Source organism: Ictalurus furcatus, chromosome 17 (genome assembly GCF_023375685.1).
Source record: "Ictalurus furcatus strain D&B chromosome 17, Billie_1.0, whole genome shotgun sequence".
NCBI lineage: Eukaryota > Metazoa > Chordata > Actinopteri > Siluriformes > Ictaluridae > Ictalurus > Ictalurus furcatus.
Genome location: NC_071271.1, coordinates 16,371,614 through 16,382,323, shown reverse-complemented (window position 1 = coordinate 16,382,323; position 10,710 = coordinate 16,371,614). Strand labels below are relative to the sequence as shown.

General features: G+C 38.0%; 1 protein-coding gene across 1 annotated transcript in view; it reads left to right on the top strand.

Annotated features, from left to right (window-relative positions):
* Positions 1-327: 327 nt before the first annotated feature.
* mtus2b (microtubule associated tumor suppressor candidate 2b) overlaps positions 328-10,710 on the top strand; it is a 28,854-nt gene continuing 18,471 nt past the window's right edge. The window contains exons 1-4 of the mRNA XM_053646736.1: positions 328-1,709; positions 1,840-2,047; positions 4,792-4,998; positions 10,032-10,178. Of these exons, the coding sequence (XP_053502711.1) occupies positions 405-1,709; positions 1,840-2,047; positions 4,792-4,998; positions 10,032-10,178 (1,867 nt within the window). The 5' untranslated portion in view covers positions 328-404. The remainder of the gene's footprint in view (positions 1,710-1,839; positions 2,048-4,791; positions 4,999-10,031; positions 10,179-10,710) is intronic.

Genomic DNA, 10,710 nt, shown 5'->3' with positions numbered 1-10,710 from the left:
GATCCAGCTTTCAGGCCGATCATGGGGAAATCAGAAACAACAACAGGTGCTCTGAGCATTCATGGGATGGAGATGCCAATGCAAATGAGATTCAAAGTAAAACTTTGGAGGACATTGGTACTCAGTCCTCTTTTATATCTCACACTGAGGAACAGGACAAAATCATCATCTGGGGCACAGACTCTCAGTATGATGATCCTGAACTGGCAGAGTTTGAGATGTTGGAGTGCCAGGAACTGGAGGCTTATGTTGTCGATTCAGAGGACAGTTATGTTAAAGATGACGGACCTACACTAGGGACCTTTTCCAAAACTATCATTCAAACTGAGGTTGATGTTCAAAAAGACACAAAACTGGACACGCAGAAGCAAGAAACAGCTTCCTACAAGTCCATCAGCAAGGAGATGGAGACATGCACTTCCAAGGCTGAGTTTAGCTCTGAAAATGATGTATTTGTATCTTGTTACTCCACAATGTCCAGTCTTACCTCACAGTCCTGTCTGACCATCTCAGATAAGAGCAGAAGTTCTCCACACACTGAAGGAACTCATGTAGATCTCAATCTGAACAATACTGTTTTACCTGAGGAACCTTTTTTAGAAGCACAAGAAAACCAAGCAGCTCAAAACCAACCTGTAAAAACATGCAAAGAATCCTCAGGCCAGTTGAAAAATGACATAACTGAATGTAAACCAACCATTGCAGGTGCTAAAAATGAGCACAACAAAACAGAAAATGCCAGTGAGAACAATGCAGATGCTGCTGAGAAGCACCCGACTTCAATTAAGGAAGAATGTAAACATAATGATCCAAAAGCAGTTTCATTTCAGCAGAAATCTTGCCAACCATTTGGGTCAGATGACACACATTCTTTTTCAGTGGCCAACAAGATTCCTCATGATACTAGTCATGAAATAAAATCTAAACAATCCCAAAAAGAGGAAACTTTAGAAATGGCTCAAAGATCCTTTAAGCCAGACTCATCAGAAACACCCAGTCACAGTGTGGTAGCAGAACCCAGACTGTACCAGAAACAGGCATCTTTTGAAAGAACTCAGAGCACTAGCCCATCCAGCCTGCAAAAACGAATGCCATGGGGAACTTCATCACACCCCTCTACTTCTCCATCTTCCAAGACCACCAGCTCCCCAAAACGACAACCACTTTCTTCACCAGCCAAGGGTGTCAGCACACGAAGTCCAAACCAGGAACCTTCTGGTTCTCCACAGAGGCTTGCTAGTGGTTTGAAGCTTCCAAGTAAAAGCTATTTCAGTAGTGGCATCCCAAAACCAATTCCTCCTCAACAGCCATCTAAATCAGGATCTGATTTTATGAAGTCCTCTCCTCCTCAAAGACCTAAAAATGTCCGCCCAAAAATCATTACTTATGTCCGTAAGAGTCCTCAGCCAAAGTCACATTCTACAGAGAGTCCATATGAAGCCTCTACTCTGCCTTCAAGGCTTTCACCGTACTCTAGTATGCCAGCCACAAAGGAGCAAAAAGTTGCAGGATCTAGAGGCTCACCAGTGATGTGCTCCTCCAATATCCTACAGGACAAGTATCGACAGGAGTTGCAGAAATCAGGATACTACTCACCACCTGGCCTGATGGTGTCTGGCATCAGACTACCAGGGCATACTGTACCTCATAAAATGGTAGGGAAGTCAGAAAGTTTCCATGGTGAACTCCCAGGCAAATATCTGCATGAGGTGAGAATTCATGTAAAAGGATGAATTGCAAATTTTATTAAATTGCTATTTTTGGAATGGTATTGTCATTTATGTGTACATGTTTGTCTTATGTTGAGATTTTAAAAGAACCTCCTTGATTTTTTTCTAGGTGGGCAGAGGTGTCCATCTTGGTGCACATGAAATAGCTGGTGCTACTCGATCACCAAGGGGTCTAAGGCCTCAGCTTGGCCTTGGAGCAGTCACAAGACAGCCTACAACCAAAGCCAGAATGCTGATGACAGGCCATAGGTCAACTTCACCTCTCAGCCACTCAGCTCCAATGGGGCAGTCTACGCACTGCTACCAAGATTCCACAGGTTAGTTAGCAGATGTTCCTGGATGATTGAATAACTCAAATAGAAAATTCACAAAATGGTGCTCTCTGAAGATATCTGCAGTGATAATGAAACAAACAGCGATGCCTCATAACCATAGATTTTGGTGGGGTAGGATGACATTAATAACGACATAGCCTCAGCCTAATTTAAGGCGAGTGGCTGTCACACTTGACTTATGGTATAGATTTTTTTTTAGTTGTTTTTTTTTTTTAGAGTAACCCTCTATTAGGCAGTTTAAAGTTGACAGTGTACTGTCATCCAGCATACGGTCTAGCAGCTCATTTTGAACATTAAAACGGCTGCAGATATCTTCAGAGTGAACAATATACCTTTGTTCATCTGTGAGAACAGCTAATAACTTTATCACAGGTTGCCAGATATCTGCGTGTAGCAGTTGTTGCAGTTCCCAATTTGACCACTAGGTACAAAAATTCTATGGTGCTGAAGTGAGCACACTGACCCATGATTGTGCAACATCAAGAAAGGCAAATTAATAGAACATTGATTTATATTATATATAACTATATAATATATATTTGGTCCCATTTATAATTCAAAAAATTTAATATTACTTTGTTACTAATTAACCAAAATTCTATGTTCAGAGGGTTAGGGTTTATGTAGACATGAGTTTATAGGTATGGTAATTATAATGTATCTTATAAGGTATGAATTTACCACTTTGCAGCCTAAACCTGGTGTGAGATGTGTGTAATATTCATTCCATGAAAATATCCAGTTCAATTAAAAATCACCTCAGTGTCAGACTCAATATCATAAAGAGGGAATTAAGATATTTCTATTGTCAGAAATTCTAATTAATGCATTTTTTGCAGTGAATAAATCCTGTACCATGCGCTTCATCTCTAGTCCTGTGTACCAAGCCACTAATAAATTATGCTGCAGTGCGATCATAAAATGCACAAGCTAACACTCTCCTCCCGAAACAGTTCACGGTTTAATTATCCAGCCTAAGGCTAAAGTGTCACCATACCAGCCATGAGGCTTTGTACTGTAATCATTTTGAGAATTGCATATGCATGGGGCCTCTTACACCATTTCTTGCTTTGAAGTTGGAAACCCATGACAGCAGTCAAATTCAAGAGCTGCTCATTTTACACCTTCTGAATATGTTTACTGAGCATTGATTCATTTGTATTCTACCTAGTCTTATAGCCAAAGCTCAAGATTCTGTCTAGTTTTACTTAAATAGAGCATTTCTAAAAATTCTTTGCTCCATATAAAATAAATGTCAACTATAAAACCATGATAAATTTAATATCCTTTAGTGCCTAGGGATCTGAATTTAAATCCTAGGGCTGACCAAAAACCACAGCTAGGCCCTTTAACAAAGCCCTTAAGACATAACTGCTTGTTATCAGAGTTTTATTAGATTCTGCTTTGCTTTGTTGCTTTGGATAAAAGCAGAAAAATATAGTATACATTAAAATATCATATTTGATCTTGGATGATCCATAATCAACATAATCATCACAGATAGTGGGGACAGTGGTGGCTTGGTGGTTAAGGCTCTGGATTACTGATCGGAAGGTCACTGCCAAGCTGCCACTGTTTGGCCCTTGAGCAAGGCCCTTAACCCCCTCTGCTCCAGGGGCGCTGTATCATGGCTGACCCTGCGCTCTGACCCCAGCTTCCTGACATGCTGGGGTATGCTAATAAAAGAATTTCACTGTGCTGTAATGTATATGTGATCAATAAAGACTCATTATCATTATATTAAATATATGCTTGTGGTACCTTCAGGCATAATTTATGTTATGCCTGTATACCCCGATATTGCAAGAATATTAATAACAATTAATCGACAAGTTAATCCAGTATGAGGAGGTTAACTTCTGTTTCTGGTGTCTGTTAGGAGTAAAACAGTTCATGGTTGAAAGGAAATGTACATGAAATGAAGTTTTGAATGAAATCTTACCTGTGCTAGAGGACTGTGCTGGCAGTTTATAGGCTATATTACTATTAATTATATACCTTTTCACATAACTGGGAATGCTGTAATTTCAGAAGCTTTAGAATATCCTATAATGTGATAAATGATATTTACTATTTCCAATAGTATTCAGTGAATTTAGTCTAATTTACTAATGACCATAAAAAGCATTTATATACAGTATTGTGCAAGACCTCATTAATAGAAACTTTTTTATAAACTCCAAAGTCTCAAAGTCTCCAGAAGAACTGTGTCTGGTTCTGCAAGATGCTCAATAAAACTTAGCAGCTCATTTCTTTATAAAACTGCACGAATTCTACTTGAGCCTTCTATTTTTTTAAAGTAAAGTCTCATCAGCCCAAATATTGACTTTGTTTCATTTAGTACTGTTTATTGCTCTTTCTAGTATTTTTTAAATGTAGAAACATTTAATGTCTTTATTTATTAAGGCATCTTTGCTCTACAGCATTTCTTTGCATGTGGCTACGACTTTTGCACAGTACTGTGTACTTTCAATAATTGTGGCACATATATTTTGGAGAGAAAAAAGAAAATGTTATAATAAAAATAAACCAGGTTTTTTTGTTATTGTTTGACTGTAAAATGTGAATTCTTCTATGCAGTGTTAATTTTGTACATTTCATTATGCACATTTTAATGATTTGCCAATAATTCTGCAAGGCACAAATATTTAATGCACTTTATTTACCTTGTGCTACTTGTGTATTGATGGGAATCCAAACTAAAGTATTTTGTAATGTTTCATCAGAGGAGAAGAAGAAGCCTATATTAGAGGTTGCTCCCAAGTCCCTCCTCCCCAAATCAGGTCAGTCTGGCCTGCGCCCACCGGGCTTCTCCCACCTACCCACTGCTCGCCTTGCTGCTTTCGGCTTCGTTCGCAGTGCCAGTGTGTCCTCCGTGTCCAGCAACCAGTCCAACGATAGCACTCATAGCAGCCCATGCCGCCCCCCTCACTGTAAGTGCTATTTTAACTTGAATTCTTTATGTGTGAGGAATTAGCTCGGGGTATACAATGTGTTATCATTATTATTTGCATTATAAGTTCCAGGCTACTGTCTTTGACAATACTGGGATTAGGGTAGAAACTGGAGCAGAGTGTACTGTTGTATTCTCATTAGTCTCTTGCATAGATCCATGCTTCGTAACCTCAGGACATAGTAAACAGAGTTTAGAATAAATGATTAAGGAATAGTCGTGTTATGTGTGGTTCTACAATAGCAGTACTATAAGACATCTGGGACTTAAATTATTTACCATTTACAGCTTTTGTTCCTAAAATTCTCTTTGGAAGACTGTGCCAGAGAAAAGAAACAAAGTTAAATTGTTTACGGTTTTGTGCAGCAGGATTTCTGCAGAGGGAACGTAGTTTGGTAAACGGATTTTAAGTAACCTCGTTAAACACAGAAAAGAACTAAGGATTGCTATTTTCATTATATAGATAATGAGCCATAATAGTAATACACATTTTTCATCATTCCAAATGTCACATGCAGTGTTTTCCAGTGTTTGCGACAATGCCAACTGAGATTTATTGTGTTTCTATATGGGTGAAAGGAAAAGTGGGAAAAAAGGGAAGGGGGTTAATAGTGGCGTTAATGAGGCAGAGCAAAAGTGACACAGGAAAGAGTTTGCGAATTCTATCAATTTAATCGTTCCATGGGAATAATTTATGGGCAGAAAATAGTCATTAGTCAATGTACAGATTTCGCTCCCTAGTCAATTTGACCTCCCTCTGGTATGGCGACTTGTGCCCGGTTGTGAGCCTTTATCCGGCGACTTGTGTCTGGTGTGTCCATTTGTACTGCATATTGTGTGGGATTTGATTTCACCCTCTTCTTTTTCTCTTCCTCCAGCTTACTGTTGCTAAGGAAGGATGCCTATCATTAATCTCTGTTTTTTGTGCTTCTCTGGGTGATTTTCTTCCTCACAGAGGGAAGGATTTTTCAATGCAGGCCTAATTACGTTCTAATTGCTCCAGCAGCGGCACAGTTTTAGTGCAGAATAGAGAGTGTCGTTCACACAAGCAAAAATAACTACACTGAACCTGAAATAGCAATTGATTCTTGTTTTAGCATTTTCAAACTTCTCAAATATTCTTAAAGATCCTAAATTTCATGTGAGGTATACCATTTAAATATTCACATTACATGTGTATATAAATTATTAAATGCTTACAGTATACTCTCACTGTGCCAAGATGATACAAGTTGGTGCATAAATTTATACTCAGACTTGTGTGTGTGCTTGTTTAGTGTGACTGAGTCATAGTTTTACTGCTTTTCATCAAGTCTGTTCACCCACTTTATAATGTGTTTGGTGCTGTTTTGTTCTTAGGTTTAAACATTCAGTATTTAACAGAAAACACTACACTCTCCATAATTATTTTCATAGAAAACAAACCACATTTTTATTATTTTACTGTTTATTTTCAGTCATTGCAGCCTAATGTTCAAAATGCAGATTTGCTCTGGTTCCTGGTAATGAAGTTATGTGGAAAAACTCATGAATGATCGACCTTGTGGCATGACTTCCATTCAGCAGTCTGAACACCTTAATACTGTGAAATGTACATGTGCTTTGCTTACCGATAGTCATACCTACGGTGTGTATTTTTCTTTGTATTCTTGCAAAACTGCCAAAAACAGTTATGGTAGCTCTGTTGTCAAAATGTAAGCTTCTAAATATCAGGACTGCCAGAAAACCATCACTGGCACCTTACACAACCGCTCAGCTGTATACCTGGACTGTATACAGGATCAGCTATATGATGCTTTGAATAAGAAGATCTAGCAAATTGTCATAAGCTAGTATAAGTATAGAATAAGCATAAGTATAGAAATTATTTTTGCCTGTAGGAGACAAAAACAAGCAATATTTGCTTTTTTTCAACTGATTGAGTAATTGCAGCTAAAAGGGAAAATACCTATTCAACTTACTCCATGTAACACCTGAATTTAACTCAGATTTACCTGAATATTATCTAATTTAATGAGTTTATTGTTTCTGGTTTTGCACAAACTGTGCATGCGCTCTGAATAATTGACCATTATCTTTCAATTTGTACTGATTGATTAGCGCACCATAAAAATGAAACAATGAAACAATAAAAATTTAAGTTTGGAAACTCCACTTTTCTAAAACAGGATTGATAATGGAAGTCTAGGGGCATTTACTGAATTCAATCAGCAAACATTTAACATACTTGACAGTATAATGTGAATTCAAATCTACAGCAGTTGCACTAAGGATGAGACAGACATGACATGACAGAATGTTAGCAATAATGATGGTATGGGGTTTTTATCAAATTTTATATAATACTTTTCTGAAGAATTTATGAAAGCGTCCTGCAAAGGTACAGTATATATCATGCATAAACACTTATTAAATGTCTCAACAACTGCCCTTAGACTTGGAGGTTTCTTGTTCTTTTGTCAGTGTTGGGAAATGTGTTGTCCTGAGTATGCCGCACTTAGTCAAAACACGAAGGCTGAGGTTCCTTTTGACTGCTAATACACTGAGTAATCACATATGTAGTAGGTAGAGATTATGTTGAAAATTCATCTATATTTTTATATGTTAATGTATCTTTATAAGGTGTGAGGTGGCTTGTAGTGTGTGGTGTGTGATACAGTAGATCTTTTTGCTGCAAGTTTCCCTGTAGGCATTGCTCTCTAAACCCAGTCACTGCATGACTTCATTGTCTTTCCTCTGCTGCAGAAGTGGTGCTGAGTCAATCGCTGCAGTATGAGAAAATGCTGAGAATAGCCTTCTCTCTCTCTCTCTCTCTCTCTCTCTCTCACTTACATTCTTTCTCTTCTGAATCTACCCAAAACCATCAGTTAACATTCAGTAACTGTAATAAGACAATAAGTATTGTCACTTTTTGCTCTTGGTTGTACAAAGGCTTGGCCCTTTTTTAATTTAGGTGGCAACATGCAGTTAGTATTCAACCTATTAGTCTGAGATTGTGCATTCTCCTAACATAACAGTAGACTAGTACAGCACCAAACATTTCCCACCAATCCACTGATACATTGTGTATGAGTTGGTGAAAATCAGACTAACTTCAGCATGGTTATGACTCTCCAAAATCTAGAGTTTGTCACCACTGGTATGACTTTCAGAGAAGTTCAAGCTTGTCTGATACTATAGTGAGGAGACATTTGGCTCTTAGACAGCTGGAGGTTCTATGGCGGTGCATTCTAGTGCTGCCAACTTTTATGGCCTCGCTATCCACAACTCGTCTGCTTGTTATTTACATGTATGCCAATAGCATTTTTGACAGATGCTGGGGCCAGTAAGCACAAATGGAAAGCTTGAATAAGAATTAAAACAACAGCTGTTGTCCACACCCGATATGATCTCTTGTCCACGCCTTTATGAGCACTTTTGCTTTAAGGCATGATCTAGTTCATGGTGGGAGACACTGTAGTTAACCTGGTCTGAAGTGTCTGGTGATAACAGCATCTGTCTTTCAATTATTCTTCTGCAATGGACATGGCTATTAGCTATTGATATTAGCATCCATTAGCACACTGCTGGTGTGGCTATCAACTCCTATCTTAAAGTTTCACTGCTCTGAAAGTAGATGTCAATTGAACGATGTAGCAAAGAAATTAAGTCAAGAGGATTTGATGCTGAAATGTTCACGTTACTAGGATACTTTGTACCTCTTCTTACCTTTGTTTTTCAAAGAGACACGCCAAAGCAGGATTTGCTGTCATGTAAGTGTGGATTTGGATTCGAGTTTGCAAAGGAAAGTTTTATATCCTTTCATCTTAAAATGCTTGACACTTATTTATCATAGCTTTAATAATATATGTGGCATTGTGACCTTAATGTATGATAACACATTCCCAGAACTAAATACCAAATACCGTTGGCTTGCTGATATGAAAGAGGAAAAAACAACCTTATTAGTTTTGATTATTTAAATGTTTTTCATGCTAATGTTTTGGGTCACTGTATATGTAGTTTGGTGAAATTTGTGCTTGCGATGGTGATATTGTTTGCATGGATAAATGGAGGTAAGTACATAGAAATGTATTCAGATATAATACTAAATTTCACAAATGTAATTTTTTTTTAAACCTACAAAATAAACTACCACCTGTACTACTGCAATAAAACGCCAATAAAACGTGAATATTTTTTAAAAACAGAAAAATATATTGTCAGTAATGCTAGCTATGAATAATTACTAAAATGTAAATGCTCTCTTTTCTAAAGAAACACTGTAAAATAAATGTTATGCTTTGCTACTGTGTGTTGACAAGAGCTTAAAATTTGTACAAATCCCAGAAGCTTTTCCTGTTAGCTGTTAGATATTATCTAGCAAAAAGTCAGCTGTCTCAGAGAGTTGAGGTCATGTGACTCATTGTTAGTATTGAAACCTCTGTAATTTGTTGATGTGTATTTCATGGTGGGTTGTCAGGCCTGCAGTATCTCTGTATCTCCCTGTTTTGGTCTGTTGATCTGCTCTACATCTGCTATGCATCTAGCATAATTCAGATCTAAGGTCTGATTAGTGGAACTGGTGGATTTGGAACAGTGCTATTTTGTTGGGGTTCATGTTGCAAAATATACCCACGCTTAACATTGTGTGGAATAAGAATTTTTTCTTTATTAGTACATTATTCACCAGAGGTTCCATTAGAGAATTTAAACTTCTGTCACTAATTTGAATTTAATAATTTGATCTTGCTGTGTGTTCAGATTCATTTGAAGGCAGTCTGTTGAGTCACGGCTCTCTCTTCTCTAGTACTTACATAGTGATGCAAGCTTTTGCCTACTAGTGTGAATAGCATGGGGAATGAGTCAGTGTTCTTAATACTGGCCTCATTTTTGGCAGAACACAGAGCCAGCAGTTTTTTTTGTTTGAGACTGTGAACAGTCTAGGGAAATAATCTGGAAACTGCAGGGAGAATGCAGTAGAGTCAGGACTTCATGTGTTATAATATTCCAGACTGTGTTTGTTCTTTGTAGGTCAAAGCAGTGAAAATGAGGAGACCTTTGTGCCTCGTACTCCTTTCTCCCCCAGTCATGGTGGCAGCGGTAGACGAGCTAGCTGTGGAAGTGCCCATAACACAAGCCACCGCTCTATGGCGCCTCTGCTGCAGGGTTCGCCTGTTGGTGAGTGTCTTCGCTAAGGCTATGTGTCTTAACAGTCTGATTATGAGGACTCTGTGCCACTGATATTTCATGGGTTGGTGTATAATCTTAGTCTTATTTAATTTACAATGGCTGCACTGACCAATATTTTTGAAAGACCGTCTTCTGTGACTCCTACACCATCCTCTTCACTGTGTGTGTTTCTGTGTGTGTGTGTGTGTGTGTGTGTGTGTGTGTGTACATTTCCTGGCAAATCATCAACTGTCCCAGACTCCTGAAACATTCTTTTCATTGTTCCTGACTGTAGAAAATGGGACTTTTAAGTCCTTACGTATTTGTATTTCCATTATGTGACTTGTTCAACAGCCATCTGTCTGTTTTGTTTTCCAAACAGTGCTACAGTAGATGGCATAGGGATTTTACAAATCCATGTGCAACTCTATATTTATATACCATAGAAATGGGGCAATAATATTCCTGGAGACAGAAAGCAGTATATTAAAAATTAGTATAGTATAGTATAGTATAGTTATGGTTTAATATTATGTTGAGG